Source organism: Capricornis sumatraensis, chromosome 10, assembly GCF_032405125.1.
Source record: "Capricornis sumatraensis isolate serow.1 chromosome 10, serow.2, whole genome shotgun sequence".
In the NCBI taxonomy this organism is placed as follows: domain Eukaryota; kingdom Metazoa; phylum Chordata; class Mammalia; order Artiodactyla; family Bovidae; genus Capricornis; species Capricornis sumatraensis.
The window spans coordinates 14,617,633-14,641,017 of record NC_091078.1 but is presented as its reverse complement, the minus strand read 5'-3'; the positions used below and the strand labels follow the sequence as shown (position 1 = coordinate 14,641,017).

The 23,385-nt window shown below is 38.6% G+C and overlaps 1 protein-coding gene across 6 annotated transcripts in view; it reads left to right on the top strand.

The window, feature by feature from the left end:
* Nucleotides 1–23,385, top strand: part of KAT6B (lysine acetyltransferase 6B) — a 167,264-nt gene that overhangs the window by 114,363 nt on the left and 29,516 nt on the right. Inside the window, exons 5-11 of one of the 6 annotated variants that reach the window (XM_068981769.1) lie at nucleotides 565–697; nucleotides 3,613–3,668; nucleotides 5,543–5,664; nucleotides 7,522–7,637; nucleotides 9,594–9,735; nucleotides 12,909–13,070; nucleotides 16,218–16,311. In XM_068981769.1, the coding sequence (XP_068837870.1) occupies nucleotides 565–697; nucleotides 3,613–3,668; nucleotides 5,543–5,664; nucleotides 7,522–7,637; nucleotides 9,594–9,735; nucleotides 12,909–13,070; nucleotides 16,218–16,311 (825 nt within the window). Of the gene's footprint in view, nucleotides 1–564; nucleotides 698–3,612; nucleotides 4,545–5,542; nucleotides 5,665–7,521; nucleotides 7,638–9,593; nucleotides 9,736–12,908; nucleotides 13,071–16,217; nucleotides 16,312–23,385 lie in introns of all 6 variants that reach the window. The other 5 variants (XM_068981768.1, XM_068981767.1, XM_068981770.1 and 2 more) reach the window with 5 other exon arrangements.

Below are 23,385 nucleotides of genomic sequence, written 5' to 3'. Positions count from 1 at the left end.
TATGCTAAACCTCTCCGTTGTTCTGGCCTTTTAGTTCTTATCCATTGACCTGCTTCCATATGCCACACTTCAAATTATTGTAGCTCCACAGTACTTAAACGTTTGAAGTTTTCATTTTCAAAACTATATATTAGAATTATAACTTATTTACTATAGAAAATTCCCCAAAAGAGATGAAACTTCTTTTTCCTAGAAGTTCCACTTGACTTAAAGATGTTCCAGTTGGCTTAAAAATGTCTCCCTCAAATCCAAAAATATATATCTGACAAGACTGGGTTTTCACGTGTGTTTACGTGGTGGGGAGGCTTGGTGACATGTTGGGCAAAACCTTACTGGAAGAATTCTCAGATGGGTCAGCCCTCTGCTCTCATCACCTTGACCCTGGGAAAACTGACCTTTAGTGACAGCTTCCTGAGGAGAATGACAAAAGGGAACGATCCACCTTCTAGGGTAAAGTTCTGCATACAGGCATCCTTGGGCAGCTTATTACAGCTGCAGTTTATATTTAATCTCTCTCCTAAAATGAAACATTAAAATATTTCTCTCATATATATATTAATTCAGGGATGTGGATTTGCCAAGTCTGCAGACCAAAGAAAAAGGGAAGAAAACTACTTCATGAGAAAGCTGCACAAATAAAACGACGATATGCAAAACCCATTGGACGACCGAAAAATAAATTAAAGCAACGATTGTTGTAGGTTGAGATCTTATCAAAAAAAATCTTTTATGTTGTGCTTTAAAATGCAGTTGATTGTAACCCCCTTAGATCCCATTAACTTTTTAGCATCATTTTTACAAACTCAAGGGATGAGGAATATTTCTTCTTTTGCATAAGCTGTGGAAATCTTTTTGAAAATAACATTTAAAATTACAATTGGCATTTTGAGGTCTTCTGTTGCCAGTATCTGTGATGCTTAGTGACATTTTTCGACCAGCAGGATAGAAGCAGAATGTAAGAATTGGAAACACTCATTGTGCCTACTTTATTACTGGCTGAACATTAAAAGAGCTTAATTATATAAATATTTTTATAGGAATTTTTAAAACAAGAGAGGGATTTGTTCACATCTATAATGACTCTCTCTTGTTACCCCAGATAACATTTTAGAAAAATACTCCTCGTTTCTGTAATGTAGTATTACAGTTGTAGTATTACAACTTTTTAAGATCCCTTTTATGAAATAGAAGCTTCTGAGAAATCTGCAAATGACTGTCCTAATGTTTGTCTCCAGAGAGTTAGACAGGACCATTTGGTATGTGCACATGTATACAAACATATAGACAAAATAATATATTTGCAGTAGCATGCAGTTCTATTGGATTGGCCAAAAAATTCATTCAGGTTATTGCATAACATCTTAGGGAAAATCCAAACGATATACTTTTTAGCCAACCCAATGCTATGTTAGCCCCATTTCCACTAGCCTGTGGCCATGTGGTTGCCATTAAAGCCAAATAGAACATTTAGCTGGAATTACTGGAGAAGTAGAGAAAAGAGGTGTAATGAGTGTGTTTGTTTTTTTAACCCATATAGAATATAGAACTGAATATCAGCATTAGGTAAGGAGTTTAGAAATGAAATCTGTATACTTGCATATCTGAAACAGCTCTGTCTGTAAGACCATTGCCTTTCTCTTTGGGCTTAGTGAAAGGGTCATTATAATGTAGAAATGAACAGGAACTCTACACACAGTGAACAAACACCAGGTGTCTTACTTGCTTACTCTCCCCTCTCCCTTAGTTTTATCTGAAGCAATTCATTTTATTATTACCTGCTCTCAGGAAAACAGTATCCTCCTGCACTTTTATCTCCCAAAGGAGAAATAGAAAATGCATGTTCCTTTCTAGAGTGTTTTGTGAAACTTTATGAAAATCTTCTAACTGGTGGACATTCTAATACTGAATTTGTGTTAATTTGTAGAGGCAAACATGAAACATATTCATAAATAAAATCTTTCATATTAGCATCACTTGAAGTAGGAATTATGTGTTTTTGTGTTCATCCAGTGTTAAGCGTTGTTCTTGAAATGGGACTGTATCCTCAGGGCCCAATTTAAAAAACCGAATTAGGATATAAACTTTCTAAACAAAGGACACAGCTGAAAATTACATCTGGCACCAATCCTAACTTTTTGTTTGTCCAAAATTGTCCTTTGAGCTTAGGAATTTTTAAGACAGTCTGGGGAGTTTTCCTTTTTACATGCTATCCTTTCTGGGCAATCGATTCCAGATACAGTCCAAATGTAACATTCTGATGCAAAACATTTTATCCTGGATGAGTTGTTTACTGGTGACTCTCACTGACACTCGAGATCTCCAGCTCTAACCTGATTTGGCTGACTCGGTGGTGTTGGACAAAGCTCCTGGCGGTTGAGCTGCTTCAGATGAGCCTTAATAGCTTGCTCCATTGACCTACGCCAGCCTCCCCTTTAGGGCGACTGCTGAAATTGTTCATCAAATCTCTATGTACAGGATAACCACTAAGCTATGCTCTTCTTTTTGTAATTACTTAAAGATATTTTTATAATTTAAGGTCATATCATTTTCAGGCTTCCATTTCTTCATTACTAGCCGTCAGCTCAACTGATAATTTTTACGGTCCGTTCTCGGGCCCCAGCACTGCCATAATTCACATGCACATGTTTCTGCTGTATAAAATTCTGCTGCAAAATGGGTGGCTTTCCAAGCCCTAGCCTGAGGCGAAGGCAGGCAGCTGCCGTTCCTGTAGGCAGCTGTGCTAGCAGAGTGACCTCCCGTCTCCACTGAGCACACAGCTGTATGAGCAGAACCAGCCTCACAGGAACTGAAATAGCAGTCAGAACCAGTGTGTAAAGATTCCTATGCCAGGTGTCTGATAATGACCATGGTAAATGTGCTGCTTCTCCACCAGACTTTCCATGTCATGTCTGACCTGCTGTAGCTTTTCTTTAACCATTTCTTCAGTTTTTTGCTATTGTTGTCCTTTTTTCCAGCAATATTTTATGCTGCAATTAATTGTCTCCTCTACTTAGAGAATATTATTGGTTATCTTATCATCCTAAGCATAAAATGCTAAGAGGAAGAGGGTATTTTTTTAATGTTTTCTTAAAAAAAAAAACTATAGATAATAATTATTTCTATAAATTTTCCATTTGAGTTAAAATTGCTTCTAACTAGAGATTACATAAATTTCTTCTTTCACTTCGAGATGATACTTAATGACTTCTTTCTTTTAATACTTTTTTTAAAAGGCATTTCAGAAAATCACAATTATGTATAATGACACAAGGGGTAACATGTTTTTATTTAACTATAATGAAACCATGGGGTGATCTTTTAATCTCCTCAAAAATTTTCTTACTCATAATGCCCTTGGGTCCACATGATTCTTCCAGTACCTGTTGGACAGGCCCTGGGAGAATCATGACTTGCCAGCGTAGAGGCTGCAACCTGTTTCAACCGAGAAAAACACCTCAGTGAAGGCACACACACACAAGCAGGGCTTTAGGGTTGCAATTCAGTTTTTTAAGTTTAAGCCCATTGACTGCATCTAGTTGCTATAAACTTGTGTTAGATACCTTTATAATTTTATTATTAAATGCTGATACTATTCTCTAAATTTTTGCCTAGGTCTGTAACCAGTGATGAAGGATCCATGAATGCATTCACAGGAAGGGGGTCACCTGGTAGGGGTCAAAAGACTAAAGTCTGTACCACACCTTCATCCGGTCATGCTGCATCTGGGAAGGACTCAAGCAGCAGATTGGCTGTTACAGACCCCACTCGGCCTGGTGCCACCACCAAAATCACCACCACCTCCACCTACATTTCTGCCTCTACACTTAAAGTTAACAAGAAAACCAAAGGGCTCATTGATGGCCTTACTAAGTTTTTTACACCATCACCTGATGGTCGCAGATCACGAGGTGAAATAATAGACTTTTCAAAGCACTATCGTCCAAGGAAAAAGGTCTCTCAGAAACAGTCATGCACTTCTCATGTGTTGGCTCCAGGTACCACACAAAAGCTAAAACCTCCACTTTCTTCACTCCCACCCCTGACTCCCATCTCTGGTCAGAGCCCCAGCTCACAAAAGTCCAGCACTTCTGTTTCTTCTACCTCTCCCCAGAGTTCTTCCAGCCAGTCCAGCGTGCCCTCCTTTAGCAGTCTTACTAATAACAGCCAGCTGAAGGCACTCTTTGACGGACTCTCTCATATCTATACCACTCAGGGACAGTCTCGCCAAAAGGGACACCCAAGTTATGCACCACCTAAACGTATGCGTCGTAAAACCGAATTCCCTCTCACAGCAAAATCTAAAGCCCATTTCTTTGGAAAAAGAGATATTAGAAGTAGGTTTATTTCTCACTCCTCCTCCTCTAGCTGGGGGATGGCTAGAGGGCGTATTTTTAAAGCAATTGCTCACTTCAAGCGAACAACTTTCCTTAAAAAGCACAGGATGCTAGGCAGGTTAAAATATAAAGTGACCCCTCAGATGGGGACCCCCTCACCAGGGAAGGGGAGCTTGACAGACGGAAGGATTAAACCTGATCAGGATGATGGTAAGCAAAAGGTCAAAGCTCCAACCAAACCTGCGTCCCGTCCCTTTCTCCCCAACCCCCGGAAAAAAAAAGAATCAATCAACTCCTATTTGTCACATAGGTCTTAGCTATTTCTCTTGTTCTCCACTTCACTTTCATACAGAAGCAGTGAAACTTTGACTTTTTTCTAATGCTGACTAAACCTCCAAAACACTGTTTTTTCAACTAATACTCTCCCACTCTGATGATTTCCTTCCATTTGTAGTGACACTAGGGCCCCCCCAGATGCTGTCATAGCGTTGCTTATGGCGCTGTGGTCCCGCATGAGCAGCCACCGTCGCGCTTCCGCCATGCCCCTCCCCGTGCCACCTCTCCAGCCACAGTGCTGTGTGGCCACGTGCTGTCCGCGCTTCTGGCAGGGGGGACGTCGGCTTCTCATTTCCCTCTGTCCATTGCTTTCTCATGACAAAGTTCATCCTGCTTCCTTATCAACAGAGCCTGATCTGTAATTCTGTGAAGTGTGCTTTTTTGGATGTGAGTGTGTCTGTGTGTGTATTCACCTCAGGGAGAAAACTGATTTCATGATTTCATTTAACAAATTGGCCCGTTACATTTGCTATCCTTTATATGAAACAAAAGCCAAACTATGTGTCATTGGGACAGAATGATAGATTTTATTGTCTCAAACATGATCATGGGAATTCTATACCTAGACATTGCTATGCCTTCTAATCTTGGTTGAAAACTATGATTTTTTTTTGTATTGCTCTTACTTTCCCGTGTTTATTTACTGAAGCTAAAAGAAGATGACAATGATAATTCAAATAATTTGGGTATGGCAGGGAAAAGGTACTGCTGGATCTATGAGTAGCGCTTAGATGTAAAAGCTTATAAAGCTTTAAAAAAAAAAAAATTCCCTATTTGCCCACTGTGCTAATTTGGTACCATTTTGGTAATTATACGGTGGTTATTCATGATGCAAGTCAATAAATACACTTTCTGCTGGTTTTAAATGACAGATACGGAAATCAAAATAAGCATCAAACAGGAAAGTACAGATATAAATGTGATTGGAAACAAGGATACCGTTACTGAAGAGGATTTGGATGTTTTCAAGCAGGCCCAGGAACTGTCTTGGGAGGTAAGGCCAGAATACTGCAGTCCAGAAACTAAGATAATATATGACTTTTGTATCTGACTACTGTGAAATTAACTGCCTTGATTTTATAAAGAATCCCCTTCAAAATCCTTTATGGTTCTTCAACTGCTACCATCATTTCTGTGGACTGTACATTCAAAAGTCCTGACTTTGAGTTGTCTTCACTCTCACAAGTTGGTAATGGCTCAGCTGGTCTCACAAAATAGGCCAGAGTAGCAGTTGTTGAGACAGATTTTTAAAAAATGCTTCTAGGGGTAAAGGAATAGAGTTCTGATTATTCTTGCTCAAATTAAGAAAACAGCCCTTTTGAATAGCTCACTGAAAGAAGAAATCACTTTTAAATTGACCAGTGCTTCTTCCAGCTCAGATGGCCAGCAATATGAAAAACGTCTCCTGATTTTAACTCCTGGGCATTGGTGAAGACAATATTGTGTTGCATGATCAGTTGTAATTACTTTTATTTTCGATGTCCAGTAATTTCTTTTAAATGATTTCCCTAAGATAGTAACTCTACTTAGCTTATTTTCACCAAAACATTGAAAGGAAGGGCTGTTGGACTTGTGAGAAACAAATTTATTATGGATTGCGAGTTTTTCTGTTAGTAGACCACATTTAGTAGCCGACTCATTGGAAAAGACTGATGCTGAGAAGAATTGAAGGTAAAAGTAGATGAGGGCGGCCTAAGATGAGATGGTTAGATAGCATCACTGACTCAGTCAGTGGACATAAATTTGAACAAACTCCGGGAGATAGTGAAAAATAGGGAACCCTTGCATGCTGCAGTCCATCGGGTCACAAAGACTCGAACATGATTTAGCAGCTGAACAAGACCACATTCTCAGGGCACGATATTTATGGATAGATTACCTGCTGTACCTCACTTCCTTTTGTGGGGAGTAGGGATCTGTCTGAAGGCTCTTGAGCTTTAGTTTTAGTAGAAACCACTTGGACTAAATACTTGTGCTTATTTCTCCTTGAGGGGCCATTGGATATTTCCATTCCTCATTCTGCATTCTTTGTAGTGTTTTCCCCTTTGGCTAAGATAAAATGTATCCCATCCTCCCACCACCACCCACCCACCCCCCCCACCCCACCCAGCACCCCCCAGTCACTGAGATTTGAAGTCCTTAAATATTACCACTTTGGGAGATTGTATCTGGCATTCATATTTAAACATGATGAACAGCAAGCAATTACCTGAAAGTTACTGCTAAACCTAAAGCCGTTCTATCCAACCCAGTAACCCTGGCTTTTCCATTCAAGAACATGTCTTGGCTGTGTCAGGCACTGGGCTAGACCCTGGGAATGTCAGGATGAATCAGGCAGGCAAAGTTCTAACCTCCTGCTTGAGAGTAAAAGGAGATGGGTATCAAACTGCAGACTTCAAACTGATTATTTAATTACAGTTGGGGTAAATGTTACTTGGTGGAGAACAGAAACTGTTAACAGTATAACTGTGTAATAGCCACATCATAGAATTTCCTGTTTTAATACATTGTAGCAGATCACTTGACTGTTCATAGAGGTTTGTATGTTCTAACAAGTACTCATTTTTTCCTATATTGGTAATACTGTTTCTTAAGAGTATTTGTTTATATATGTATATGATACAAAGTTGACTGTTGTTTCACAAAGGCCTATAATGTTTTTTTCAACAACATGAAAAAAATTCTGCTGTAAATTAACTGGGGAAATATTATTTATGTAAGAAACCAAATCAAGAAAAAAAATTTAGCCATTGTAAAGCATTGGTAGATTTTCATAACCACTGGTGAAAGAACCAAAGTGTAAGTGAAGAAATCCTCTTCTGAGACTTCTGTTTTGTTTTCTTTCTGACAGAAAATAGAGTGTGAAAGTGGAGTGGAAGACTGTGGCCGGTACCCTTCTGTAATAGAATTTGGGAAATATGAAATCCAAACCTGGTACTCCTCGCCTTACCCACAGGAATATGCAAGGTAATAGAATAAGCCTGGCAGGTGTGCAGCCTTAACATCTCACATGTAGGAAGGAGCCTTCTAGAACTGAAACTAGGTGATTTTTTAAGACATAAATTAAAAAAAAAAAAGAAAAAGAAGACATAAATTTTGAGTGTCAATTTCAGTTCAATTTCAGGTGTTTCCAAAACTATCACTTTTGTCAGCACCTTCTTATCGTAGTCATTGTTCTGTACAAACACCTTATACTCCTTAGTTACACCAGTGTTGTAAATTTCTGGGGAAATTCTGTAAATTAACTGGGGAAATATTGTTTATGTAAGAAACCAAATCAAGAAAAAAAATTTAGCCGTTGTAAAGTACTTGGTAGTTTCTTTTTGGTTGCCTTTTTCATTTTCCTAATTAGGCCTGTTAGTTTTATCTCATGATTTCTGGCATTTTATTGTCAAGTATTCTTTTTTTTTTTTTTAACATAAATTAGAGCAAAAGACCTGGAGGAGGAATTGGCAACCCACTCCAGTATTCTTGTCTGGAGAATCCCATGGACAGAGGAGCTTGGCAGGCTACAGTCCACGGGGTCGCAAGAGTCAGACACGACTAAAGCAGCTTAGCACTTAGCACGCATAGCAAAAGAAGGAAATATGGAAGGAAATAGGTGGGAGTGGGTAGCCTTCAGAGATTCTTCCCCAGGTCTTGACTTTTAGAGCATCTGTGACTAACTTGTTAAAAATGAAGAGAAAATAACGGTACTAGGTTTTTCTTTTGTCCTGAACTAAGATTAGCTGTGAAATTGTCTTGAACTAATATATCTAAAAATGGGTGTTTTGTGAACCGATTTTTTTTCCTGCAGGTATATCAGGGCATACTTGATTAGTATCTTCTCAAATGGTTTAGCCTGCAAAGTTTGGTAATCACAAATTTACTTTTCTTCTAAAATAGATATCACCCTTTTCTCTTTCTCATGGGCATCTGTCCAGTCATCTAACTGGAGAAAATGGGGAGGATTTCTAGAAGTGGCAGACTAAGAGTCAGGGTTTTTGGTTTCACATCGCTCAGCTCCGTGTTCCTAAACAGTTTTTGAAAAACACCAAACACCAGTGAGCTTTTATATGTATAGGTAATCATAAGTCATGTTGTTCTGAGAGCTTTGGATAAATTTTGTATATGAATCCAAGATTTGAGATTTCTATGATGAGTCTGTCTAGTTCTCCCCAAAGCCCTTCTCCCCATGTTTATATCCCAAAGCCCTTGAGAATGCTTCCAGGCATTCTCTTGTAAATACAAGCAGTGTCCACCTAAGCATAACAGAGCACTGGTTAACAAAATGGTGTCATTTCTAAGGTGGAGAAAAAGTCAGCAGAAGTGAGAAAGCTGATTGTCTAATGTTACTCAGAGTCAGTGGAATTGGTAGGAACAGATAAGGTCATTTGACTTGACTGCACTTAGTGCTTTAGATTGTGTATAACTGATAGAAACCTTAAAGTTACCTCATCCATAAGAAATGGAGACCAGCTAAATTCTAGGACTTCCCTGTCTTATAAGTACACAGATCATTTTTAAAATAATGAGTTCACTTCTCTCTGACAAGATTTGTTATCGTTATACCACTGATTATATGTAATATTGAAATCATGACATTAAGTGTGAAATTTGAGAAATGTACATGGTTGACAGGATGCATTGTTTTTATTAGTCATAGTTCCAAGTCTGAAAACCTTTTTTCGATAGGGCATTTCTAAGGAAAGAAATGATTTGTTTGTACAGTAAAGACAGCAAATACTATGAGATTGAAAAATAATGTAAAGTTTGTACATTCTGTCTACTACTGGCTTTCTTTTTCCTTTTTTAAACTACTTCCTTCAAATACTATTATACTGCCTTTTTATGGCTTAGAGAGAATTGAACAATGTTTATAATATTTGCCCCTGAAAGGAATAACCAATCAGATTATATTCTTTGGTTTTAAAATTTCAACAGATTACCAAAGCTTTACCTGTGTGAATTCTGTCTTAAATATATGAAAAGTAAAAATATTTTATTAAGACACTCAAAGAAATGTGGATGGTTTCATCCTCCAGCAAATGAAATTTACAGAAGGAAAGACCTTTCAGTATTTGAGGTAAGCATGTGTAAATAAAAAACTCAGCACTAGAAACCTAGTGCTTCTAATTGTTGACTATGTACTGATTTGTTCATAGAAGGTACAATGTTTATTCAATTTTGGCACTGAAATTCAGACTGCTTTTTCAAATATCTCCATATTTTGAAGTGTTTTTCTAACCGTGTTAAGCAACCTTTGAGATTGATGATGAATTCCTACTTCATCACATTAACTTTTTTGTCTTCTCCCAAATCCCTGTCTGCACCAGATATATTCACCAGTGAATTTATGATCTCCTTAGCTCTTTGTAAATTCTACTCTCTTTGGCAGGAGAAATTAGCTTTGTTCAGCAGCTCCAGCCAGTGTCTGGCAGGTGCTCACTCTTCCAGGGAATTGAGCAGCTGTACATATCTCCTCAGTACACAACCACCTGTGTTTCCATCCACTTCTTGGCAGGGTGGCTAATCCTTTTGGTGAGACCTCAGCAGATGTTGGGACTCCCTCCCTTCCCAATCTGGGTGGGTGACCACCCCTGGAGAACTTTGCTGTTCACAGGAACCCCTTGTGGCCATGTGTCTGTTATTGTGTGTTCTTGAAGACACTTTGTGTTTTCAGAATTGATTTAGTAGCAGAAGGTCTTCGCTGGTATATCGTTTCGTGGTTTGATCATGTTCTGTTGTCAGTTTCAGGGATCCAGTTTGGCTGAAGAGGCCACTTGTTCTTGAAGAGGCCATGCCTTTCTTTCCTGTTATTGCCTATTCACAGGCCTTCTCAATTCTCTCTCTCTGGTTGCACGCTTCCATCACCCTGCCTTATTATCATTTCTATTACGCATCTTAGTCATTGGGTTCATTCTGGAGTGCTCAGAAGAAGCCTTCCCTGCACAGCAGATATGATCTCCTCTTTCTCTGAAATAATTTTACTTTAGGGTTCTCTTTTTCGGAGTTGTTCAGATTAGAAATCTATTATTCTACCCCACATTTCTCTATAATTTTGGTCTATAATGTCTTGCATTAAATTTAATGTAGGGGAGGGTCATGCCTAGGTTTCTCTCATGGATCAGGCTCCCTCTCTCAGACAGTCTTGGGCCCATTGCTTTTTCCCAAGACTCACCAGAGAACACATGTATTGTGACTTATGATTTTTCTGAAGCCCCTCTTCCTGGTTAAATCGGGCTCTTTTGGCAAGCTTGAAGGGAGAAGGGTTTTGTTGCTGAGAAGATTCGATGTGTTAGTTCTTACTAAACGGGGGGCACAAAGTTTCTCACCCTGGGGGCTGTTTATGTTTTGGGCTGGATGATTCTTCGGTGTAGGGAGCATTGTAGGATGTTTAGCAGCATCCCTGGCCTGTACGCACTAAATGCCAGTAGCACCAAGCCCCCTCCAGTCAGAATATCCAGACATAGCCAATGTCTCTTAAAGGACAAAAATCACCCGCAGTGAGACCACTGGGCTAAAGGGAAAGGCGGATGCCAGTCGCTGTCCTGTTGTTCATCTTGGGATGCTAACAGGCCAGCCCCAACCAGTTGAGACAACAGAGCTGTTCTCAGTTGAAGCTTAATTAATGAATGTCACAAGTTCATCTTAACTGTTGGCTCCTTCCTTGATGCCTTGGAAGCTTTCTTCTAACCAAAATAAAATGAAAATCAGTGTCTCATTGTTTCTCAAAGAACAGAACACATTGTTGGCTTTAAGTAATTGTTAAATAAATCAGCATAACTCTGCCAGAGGGGGTGAACCTCTCATAAATCCAGGAAAAGTCTTCTGGGGTAAGAGAATCAATCTTGTTAGGCTAATGAGAAAGCTCTAATTCAGGACCAAATGCTCTAATTTGGGACCATACATAGATAAGAAGGGAGAAATCAGAAGCAGATCTGTAAATTTTTTATTCATAAAAATAATTGAAGGAATTGGATTGGAGAAGTGCCAAGGTCCCTATTTTAGAATCTGAGTTAATACTAAGAGTATAGCATGTGGGGAACTTTTGTCTTTGCAGTGTCCTTAGTAACTTCTAAAATAAATGAATAATAATCACAGATTACTACTTTCCTATCTTTTCTATATCCCTCTTGAAAGCATCTCATATTAGACCTTTCACAACTGGTAAGACTTTCCAGCATTGTCATCTCTTTGTTTTTCTGCTTCAGGGATACATACATCTCTGTCTTTCCTTTTTGTTACATACTACCATTTCCAAAAGGACCATACTCCGAAAAACTTCCTTTAATTAAAGAGAGAATTGTATCCTCTGTGCCTGTTGCCCATATTTGATCATGTTGCCATGTGCGGGACCGAGGTATCATCCAAGGGAAATGGTTATATGAAGTCTAAAAATAATCTGTGCATTATGAGAACCGGTATGGTCCACAGGAGATTCAAGAATGATCAAGTTCATTGTCCAAGAGCTCTGGTTAGCAAATATCCATTTCCCATAAGAAAAGTGCTAGGGAAATTCTTCTTGAATCTGCTGTGCTTTCTGTTTGCAACAAGTAACTACATTTGATCAACGAAATTGGCATCTGTGCCTCGCCTCCTGTCTGTAACCATCAGTAACACAGCTTGATTCTTTTATTTTGAAGAGAAGTAGACTGTAATCATGGTGCTTACTGTAGGTTAAAATTCATCTCACTTTCTCTGTAAGTATTCCCAACATAGAAATTTTATCTTTTCCAATTATATTTAAAATGATGCTTGGGATAAAACCAAAATGGAATCCTCTTTTGTGCATCCATGTTTCTGAGGAATCAGAATAATATAGTTTATTTTAATGTGAAGCCCTTTGGAAACAACATAAAGTTTAACTGACTCAAGCAGCATTTTGATTGGTTTATGTTTCTTTAATTCAAGTTTACTTGGTTCAAATAGAGAAGGAATGCCTAATCATTTTTTTTAGTTGTAATAAATAGTAAATAAAAATTACTCCTTTGTTAGCAATGTGTGGCCTTTCTTCAGGAAGTGTAAAGAGAAATTTAAGCTACCTTAAATTTACCCCAATTTAAGAGAAAAGGTGGAATTCTGATTTGCCAAATGACAGCTATTTTCTGGTAAACTTTCTCGGTTAATGGAGTGTGTTAATTGTTTATTTTGGGATTTGGAAAAAAAAAATGCATTCCAAAATACCATATAAAAGAAACAGTTTTATGTTGAGTGGTATTTTTATGTTAAATAATGTTGTCTGTTTCTCTTTGCTAGGTTGATGGGAATATGAGCAAAATTTATTGCCAAAACCTTTGCTTGTTAGCCAAGCTCTTCCTGGACCACAAAACATTGTATTATGATGTCGAGCCTTTCCTTTTTTATGTCCTTACAAAAAATGATGAAAAGGGCTGTCATCTGGTTGGATACTTCTCTAAGGTAAAACAAGAGCCAGTATGACCTTCATTTTCTCTTTCCGAATGTTTTTGGTAGAGTCCAATTCCTTAAACAGGGCCTTTTTATGACTCTAATTTGAATAAATGACATGTTTCTGAAAAGCTCAGGTTCTTATTCAGAGCTCATTAAGAAAAACACACACACAAAAACCATGAGCATTGTGCCTAGGAAGTGTGTAAAAGACCTCAGCACTATTTGCTGTGTTGACTGTCAGCATTCATGTAATGTTATAATTGCTGCCTTGCAGACCACCTACCGTCTTTCATTTTCTAAATTTTAAGCTTAGTTCCCCTTTCCCCCTAAGTGGTATCAACATGAAGGTTTCAGTATAACGCAGCATTTAAAAGAGAATTCTCCTTTCTCCTTGTTGCCTTCCCTCGGTGGTCATCAGTATCTCAGTGAGTTGGAACGCTGGCATTTGGACAGTTAAACTGATATAATGGCTGGTTTTACTCTTTCGTCTCTTACTCTCCGCGCTATTGTTTTAAGATCTAACGTAGCCTCATCTTTAGAAAGCCTAAGTATCTCCAGCTGTTAATATAGGGGAGCCCTTGACATATTGAGTGGCTGTAGTTTGTCTTTTTCACGTGGTTCAGAGCAATTATCTCACATTCTTCTGTTCAGAGGCTTCTGAAATACATTAACTCGTATGCAATAAAAGGAATCTGAGTTTGGAGCTATTTATCAGGCTAACCTTAAATTTTCTTAGGTACTTAGGAAATAGTTTAATATGCCAGAATGGTAATTTTAAGATTTCTAGGGCAGAATAGAAATGCTCCAAATCCTATAGCTTATTTATTTTATGATATATGTTTACATATTAGGTGATAAGTGAATTTTAATTAATCTACTGTTACATAATGGAATGCCTAATGGAATTGTCGTTTTCATGGAAGGTCAAAACTTTGTATACAGAAGTTTTTCCAAATTTAAGAAACAACCCAGAGACCATAAACAAAAGTAGGAATAAGTAACAACACTCATGGGAAACAGCCTCACCATTTTAATCCATGTATTCGGTAAAGCTCTAAAATGAAAAAGAAGACTGTTAACTTTTATAGATTACAGATGATAGAGAATTAATACAAGGGAAAGCAATAGCTAGGAAATTTATATAATTTATAGAACATTTTACCTTCTGTATAGATGTGTCCAAAGAATTTAAAAGAATTTTTAATTTTTTTCTCCAAAGAATTAAAAAGAATAATGGTCATGACTGTCCTTTCTGTTTGAAAATGGTGTTTCTTTACATTTATCTCCATTTTAAAACAAATAGTGATGCCCATTGACATTGTACTGCCTTATGTTGAGTTGACCTCTAGGTCTTTGGTTCACAGTAACTCTTGGGGTTTGAGTCTTCTCTTTGTCACAGAGCGCCCAACATTTTTATTTGCGTGCATGGTCAGTTGTGTCTGACTCTTTTCAACCGCATGAACTATAGGGTGCCAGGGTCTGCTGTCCATGGAATTTTCTAGGCAACAATACTGGAGTGGGTTGCCATTTTCTTCGCCAAACATTTTACTTAGAACAAGCTAAACTTTTTTCATCTTGTCACTGTTTCTTTTATAGTATGGCAGCAACTGCTGTCATTTCTTACCATACTCGGAGTATTAAAATATCCTTTGCAAGTGCAGTAAAACAAAATCTAAAAAACAGCCATGTTAAAAGACTAGATGCAAATTAAGCCATATTCTAACATCTCAGTTGGAGTCTGAGGGACTGTGGCCCTTTGATGTTAAACCAAATTCTAGATGTTATAGCCAAAGGATGGCCGAGATGACCTAGAAAAGTTTAGTGTAAATCATTACATGCATATATCTTTCTAAGCATGTAATAGACTCAAAACAGGAAGGAAAGAGGGAGCAGTTGTTTAGAGTTTAGCTGTGGTAACATGTGTTTAAAGGCAGGGGGCAAGGATGGGGAGAAAGGACCACTTTTGGGTTAGATTTCCAAAAATATCATACAGGTAAAAATAGTTTGGAATAAAGAAAAGACTTGTGTCAAGGATGAATCCTTTAGCTCAGAGTACACCTCATTTTAGATACAGTGACCCATTTGTCTGACTTTGGAAAACACACTAATTATTTGAATCTTTGCTGTGGATGTACACATCTAGTGATGGGACCGTCCAGTTTCTTAGGAAAATTGACATACATTATTTCTTACTCCTCATTTCTTGGAGACTCCACAGACAGCTCCAAATGTGCAAAAGTCGGGAGCACATCTTTTTCACAAAATCTTTAATTCTGCCCTGTAGTGTTTTTTCCTCCACCATTTCCTGTGATCTTTCAAATAGGTTCATTAAAGATCTGGGTGTTCCAAAGTAATTCTTTGATGTGGTTAGTACCATTTGTGGTTAATCTAATTTGTGGTTTATAGTTGGCCAGAGCATTCACAACCTCAAAAGCCTTTTCCAGGTCTTCTCTGTGTAGGTTTTGGCAGCTTCTATGTACTGTGAAGAAACCATAGCCATGAACATTGCAAATTTTCCCTGAACTACAAGAACCATTTCCACTATATTCTCTCCAGTCTTCCTCCTGGTTTCAGACTGTTGGTAATATGTTGGCCTCACTTTGGTTTGCAGGCTTGGGGATTTCTTGTTGCTGTTGTCTTTTTTGTTTTGTTGTCCTTCTTTGAAATATAGATTATTTCTCCAGCGTTTTACTTTGACTGTTTATTCATAAGAGAAATGTATCGTGCAAGTCTCCCCACACAGACACTGTTACAGTTTCACTGTGGCCTTTAACAAGGTGTTCTTAACTGATCCCGCTGGGGGACTCTCTGGATCTTCCCCCACTCCCTCCGCCCATCTCCCAGGTTGTTTGAGGATAGAAAACCTTTCTTCCATACTGTGCTGTTTCATTTGACTCACATTTCCTTGGATTCTTTATTCATATTTCGTGGTGCTGACTTTCAAGAATAAAGATGTAATTGAGAGGCATGCCTGGAGTGCGTAGTTTGTTGTTAGCTGATAGTTTGATTGATTAAGATGGTCGAATTATTCTGCTTGATCCTGACCTAACACGCCGCTCACCTTAGTGGACCGTGGCATATGGACAGCGGCAGGTGCAGGGAATTGCCCGCTTTAGCAGCGCTCTGACATACTTGATCTGTTTCTCCTTCCCTCAGGAAAAACTTTGCCAGCAGAAGTATAATGTCTCCTGCATAATGATCATGCCCCAGCACCAAAGGCAAGGATTTGGACGGTTTCTCATTGATTTCAGTAAGTGAAGTACTTTATTTACTTTCATGATCCAGGGAGCTGACGGCTATTAAAGGAGAGTAGTACTTAAAACTTTATTTAACCTACTTTGTTGTTTTTATCAATAGATAATGGGTTTTCTACTTATATTTACATAGGTTAGAAAATCTTCCTCAAGTGAAAAATGTATTGCTGCTCACTATTGTACTCTAGGAAATTGAGACCCCATCTCTCGCAGAGTCACCAGCTCACAAAGCCATTACCCTGAATGAACCGGCAGAATTACATTCCATTCTGTGAGGCTCATGCTCATTAGCACCAAAAGAGGCAATTATTTGTGATTAAAGCCAGAGGAAGTGTTATTTAAAAGGATTTTCAGCTTTCTGAAATTCTGCCTATAATCTTGTGCAGTACAGAGTAGAAACAGGGGTTTGTCTATTTAGAAAACCAATTCTTTAGGTAGCCTATTCTTGGAGCCTCTCTAGTAGAAATAAATATCTTGTTTTGTTAATTTCCCTTGTCTCTTATGGAAATTACTATGGAAATGTTTGTATTTAGAGGTTCCCCAAGTAATACTTTTTATACACATTTGTATCTGCTGAGTCTCCTCGATGAAAATCGGAATACTACTTTAAAGTATGCATAAAATAATGTTTAAAGAAAGTTGGTCGTTTTTTCCTCCTTTGTTTATATTAGATTGGATGTGTAAATACAGTATTAAGGCTGCATTTGGAGATTTTATTCAAAATATCCAGATAACAGGAAGACCAGGTATCTCATGATAGTAATCTGACCATGTGAAAATCTGTCACTAGGAACTGTGTGTTTCTTCATTACCAGAGTTTAAACTGAAAGAAGGAAAACACAGCAAATCATGTAATCGTCATAAGGTACATCAGATGCAAAACCAAAATGTAAATATGCTCAAGGAAAACCATGAAGTGACGTGTTGAGTCTAAATCTATATTATTAGATGTTGAAATATGAAATTTTGGGTGTAAAATATAACTATATAGCAGTGTTGGACTGATTTGTATAATTTATTGACATTGAAAGATCGTATTCTTCTTTGAAGTATTTTAATTGATTATATTTTCAGATGATATTTCTGGTCATTAATTCATTACCTTAGTCTTACTCTTCTTTCTTGATCTAGTTGTCCCATGAAAGGTCATCTTACCAGAAGTTCACCATTTTATTTTACAGCCCCAGTTGTAATGTGTTCTACAGGCAAATCCAATTGTTTTATTTTTGGTTTTTTGTGGCCACTGTTCACAAGTTGTTCCTAATAATTTTGGGTATGCCTTGCAGCCATTTGAGCCTTAAATTTTGGATAGTATTTGCATGCTTACAGAGTAAGGCAGACTACTTAGTTCAGTATTCGTGATCTTGCAACAGCTAGTTCCAGCCTCTCTTTGGGGCTTTTTCATGTATTATGTTGTATATTAACCTCCATTTCCTCAAATACTTTGAGCAGATTCCCATATTTCCATCGTCGGTGCCCTGCCTTCCTTAAATGACCACTTCCTCCTTTGTTAGCCTCTATTCAAAATCCTACCCGCTGTTAAGAACTGGCTCAAGAACTTCCTTTTTATTTTTTTCTTAATTGGAGGATAATTGCTTTACAATGTTGAGTTAGTTTCTTCTGCACAACCACGTAAATCAGCTGTAAGTATACATATATCCACTCCCTTTTGAGCCTCCAGCCTCTTCTTTTTGATCCCATCTCCCAGAATTACATCCTGTTTTTTTCTTGGCTTTATATCTCTGCAGTGTAGCATTTAGATTCAATTCATTCTTTTGTAGTAATTATTTGATACAAGTGTCATGCTTCCAGCTTGCTGTAAGCTCCTTGGCTACCTTCTTTTCATTCAGCACGGCAGAGCGCTTGTAATCTGCAGATGTATTTTTGCTCGTTTGAACGGAATCTCCAAAGTGATACGGTCACTGCTCATGATGATTTTCTACCTAAAGTTTAAAAGGGACTGGTACTTACCAGGTAAAAATGCAGGTCTCTAAATATAGTAGCCACTTATTTTCTCAGCATGGTCTGGTACTGAGGCCTTCTGCATAAAATAACAACCCAGGAACAAATGCAAATCTTTATGTTAACCATTTTAGTGAAAACTGTATTAGAGTCTACTCTGTTTTTTGAAACAACTAGGGAACACAGTGGAATCTATCTGGATGGCTCAAAGCCATCATGACGAATGCCATCCATTAGGGTGCAGCCAGGCAATGCAGTGCTAAAAGGTGTCATTTTAGATTTTCTCGTTCATGTACCCTTGGCATCACCCTGCACTGCAGTGGGTTAAGAAGTATGGTGAATGATTTGAATAAAGCTGAAAGGGGATTGGTGCTGTTTCTTCAGAGACGAGGAGATCAGGGGAAGAATTTTATAGCGCTCAAAGAAAATGGGGACTAGTATAAACCAAACAGAAATTCAATTTAAAACCAAAAAATAATTCCTTGGCTGCACACGTTTTAAAGAAGATAGAGTAGGCTGCTGCCAAAATTGATAGCCTCTCCTCGTTTGGAGTTACTTAAAATAATAGTATATAAATATCTTTCTATGATGATTAGATCCAATCTTTTGCAGAAGGAGGAGATAAACCCCACGACCTTGCATAATCCTTATCGACCTTATAATTCAGAACTCAGGGCAAAATAGATAACTGGAGTTACAAGTTTTCTAAAATCTGCTCTGTTTTTTGTTTTTTTTTTAAGGAAGCTTTTAAGGGTTAAATTTATTTTATTTCTACTTGTACATGAGCCTGAGGGTCTTTTGGTCCGGGCAGGTATTTTCAGTAATTTAAAGAAGGTTTTAAGGCATGAAATCTTTATTTGGTTTATAATAACTACTGGTTCAGGAAGCTAAAACAAGACACCAATAGAAGGAAAGCTGTTCACTGCCCAGCTGCCCACTGGCACACAGAATTATAGACATGGGCACAAAGTGATGAGTGAATGTAAAGAACTGTGACTCTAAAGCTCTGAACACTGTTCTCAACAGATGGAATGGTCATCCCAGCACCAAATGCTGTTCTTAGAATAATGCTATTGTGTGTGTCTTCCTAGGACAGCTTGTCTGGGATGTGTCAGAGCAGGGCTTCCCCAGAAGTCATCTGCAGATTGGCCCAAGTGACTAAGGGCACCTACTCCCAGTCTGCTCATAAACCAACTCATAGGTTTTGTAACTCTGCCCAAAACTTCAGTCAGAAGTAGATAGTGGAAGGAGTGACTTGTCATGGGTTGAAGCTGATACTGTATTTCTCTTTCTCTCCTGCTTTCTAAGATTTCCCTCTCTCCCTCAGTTAGAAAATTTCAGTCCTCCCCTTCTCTGTGTCCACACACATACACATACAACTCTCCATCCACACCAGGCATCTCAGAACTCCAGAGAGCCCCCTTCCCTCAAAACTTCTGTGATTCCTGCTTCCAGGTCTCCCAGGGTGAGGCATTAGCATGTCCCTGCCAGGCTGTGCCCTGTCCCTGCTGCCAGAGCCCCCCCAGCAGTGCCTTTCCAGCTTACTGCTCTCCCTTCAATTCTGAAGTACTCTCAGACTTAGAGGAAAGTTCCCATCTACTCCACCCCAGATCCCCAGATACTGACATTTTGTCACAGTTGTTTCTTGCTTTATTATTCTCAGTCTTCCTCTTGCTCCCTCCCATCCCCCTCTGTCATTCTGTATGTCTTTTCCAGAATCATTTGAGAGTCATATGTAATCATAAATTACAGGCCTGTTGCACCTTTACCCTTACCATTTCAGTGTGTTTTTCTTTTTTTAAAAAAAAAAAAGATGCTCTCATACAAAACCATAAATTATCAAAACCAAGAAATTAATGTTGATTCAGCATTATCTGTTATCTAATCTGTCTATCTTGTTCAAATTTCAAATGTTGCCAGTTTTCACTTATGTCCTTTCTAGGGGGAAAAAAATTTTTTTTCCCCAGTCCAGGATCGCATGTTGAGTTATTATATCTCTAGAGTTATTTGGAATGACACCTTAGTCATTTTTTGTTTTGTTTTGTTGTTACCTTGACATTTTTGAAGTATACAGACCATTTTTTTTTGCACATTGTCCCTCAGTTTGGGCTTGTTTGATGTTTCCTCATGAGTAGACTGGAGTTCTCCATGTTTTGGCGGGAAGACACAGAAGTGAATGCTGGGTCCTCCCGAGCAGCTCCCAGCAGGATCACGTGATCATTTCTTTGTCCCATTACTGGTGTCAGATGGTGCCTTTCAGATTTCTTCACTACAGAATAACATTTTTCCCTTTGTAATCAGTAATATCCTAGGAAGAGACTTTGGAATTATGTAAATATCCTGTTCCTCATCCAATTTTCACCTACTACCTCTAGTGTTTATTCATGATTCTTATCTAAAACAGTTACTACTTTGGTAGTTACCAAATAATGATTTTTAAAATCCCAGTGTATCATCTACTTCTTGTTGATATTTGCTGTAAGGAAAGTGAGTGCAAGTGAAAGTCGCTCAGTTGTGTCTGACTCTTTGTGGCCCTTCCTTTGTGACCCCAGGGACTATACGGTCCCTGGAGTTCTCCAGGCCAGAATACTGGAGTGGGTAGCTGTTCCCTTCTTCCTAGCCCAGGGATCAAACCCAGGTCTCCTGCATTGCAAGCAGATTCTTTACCAGCTGAGCCACCAGGGAAGCCCAGAGCTTCCTTTATTAATTTTTTAGTTAAATCACTTGATTTATCTCGTTATTCTTTAATTTATATAATTATGGACTACTTAATGAATTTTTATTTTATTCTGTGGATTATAACTTGTAGCTGCCATTGTTTATTTTGATATTCAGATTGCCCCAGATTTATTCTGTGCGAACTGCTTCAGACTGGTGCCTGCGTCCTGGTGCCTGACATGTCTGATCCTTCCTTACTTTCTGGTACAAATCACACATTTCTGTTTTAAAAGTCTTTAATTCTTTATGGTAAAAAACAATGTAACAACCAAGATCTGAGCACTTAGGTGTCCATACTGCTACTGGGGTGTCACTGCTTCTAGGGCCTCTCAAGGGGCAAGAGCCAGGAAAGAAGAGATAAATGTTTCTGTGTGTGTGTGTATGTATACACACACACATCCCTGTTATGAGTTCACTGAGCTTTGCATTCCAGATCAACACCTCTGCAGAGTTTTAGTCTATCCTTCCATATTACTGTATTTGCACCTCTCTTCTCTGGTAGTGAGAAACCTGACTTCTGTTACCTACAGTATATTTATTAATGTGCTTAGTCGTAGAATACACATTAAATCATTTTAGGATTGCTAATCACATCACTGTATAAAACAGACTTTCTAATGAGAGGTCAGTATTTGTACATAGTTCTTCACGACTTCACCCTGAGTACAACTGTTTTCAAATGTTAAGAATATAGAACAACATGATTTTCAAAGTTGAAACTGAATTAAAGGGTATACTCAAAGAAGTGTTACTGCCTCCTCAGACCCATTCCTGAGCCTTTCCTGCAGGTCACCAATCTTACTAGTTTCTGTTTATCCTTTCATTGTTTCCTCTGGTACAAATACTTATGGAGCAGTGATAATCTGTTGTATATACTTTCAGTTGTATAGGACTGTGCTTGGTGGGGCAATGGATGGGCAGTGACAAACTGTCTTTTACTTAGGCCTGCAGAGCCAAAACCCTGCCTAGGGAGCAGGATACAAAACCCAGGCTCCTGTGCTGACCCAGGAGAGACCCAGGGAGCACAGCTGATTCAGCAGTAGGTTGCAGAACATTGTGCCAGGTAGTGGTGAAACAGGCTGGCAAAAGCACGTACTTGTGTGTTTATGTAAACACGTTTATCTGATTCTGAACTGGATAATGAAGAAGGATGAGAAAAGATTCATTTCTTACCTCTTCAACCTTGTCGATTGGGAAACCATAGTCTACATTCAGCTAAACGCAAGCAAGAGAAATGAAGACACAGCTCTTGCTGGGTGGTTAATTAAGTTCACTGAGGAGACATCAATTGTTGGACAGTATGTTTCTACAATAGATATTGAGAGCTCATGGCATGAGAAGTTAAAAGTGAAAGCATTCCAGGCTGAGGAAAGAGCATATTCAAAAGTGTGAGCATGTACAGAATCGTGTTAGACATTTAGGTAACAACAAAAGAAACTCCAGGTAGACTAAAGATGTAGAGATTAACAACAAAAAGAACATTTAGAAAGTAAAAGAAAGGATATCTAATTATTTATCTGGTCTTTAGATGGTCGTGGACATCCTGAGCATTAAGAGAATGAAAGAAATCACACGAAAGAAATAGACAGACTTCACTGTATAATAATGTAAAACTTCTATGTGGGAAAATATTAATATTTAAAAGCAAACATAATAGGAAAGATGTTTGCAACAAATATACCAGGCAGTTTTGTTATCTGTAGTATTTAAACAAATATAAAAGTAAAGGTTTTGATAGTGTTAAAACATAAACCCTAATGGGAAAATGAGCAGAAGTCATGAACGCAAAATGTGCAGAAAAGGAAAAATCATCGATGGCAGCAACAGCACTGACATTTATTAAGTGCCTAATATGTGTCAGTCACCGTCATAGGAGTCTGTCCTCACGTCACATGTTGAGATGTGTGCTTTTAGCCTCATTGTAAAGGGTTCAGAAGTAGGAAAAGTAAGCCAAAAGAGGTCAGCATTTCGACAATAGTATCCATAGTCATAGCTGACGTTTCTAAAGCACTTACTGTGTGTCAGGCACATGCTGAGTCACCTCAGTCGTGTCCGACTCTGTGTGACCCCATGGACTGTAGCCCGCCAGGCTCCTCTGTCCATGGGATTCTCCAGGCAAGAATGCTGGAGTGGGCTGTCATGCCCTCCTGCAGGGGCTCTTCCTGACCAGTATTGAACCTGCATCTCTTAAGGCTCCTGAATTGGCGGGTGGGTTCTTTACCACTAGCGCCACCCGGAAAGCCATATATGAGGTACTGTAACCCGAATTACACACTCACTTAATCCTTGCAGATACCCTCAGAAGTTAGTCACAGTTCTCTCTCTCTTGATGGCACAGAGACACTAGGAAACTTGTCTAAGATCACTCCTGAGCCACTGTTCAGTACCCC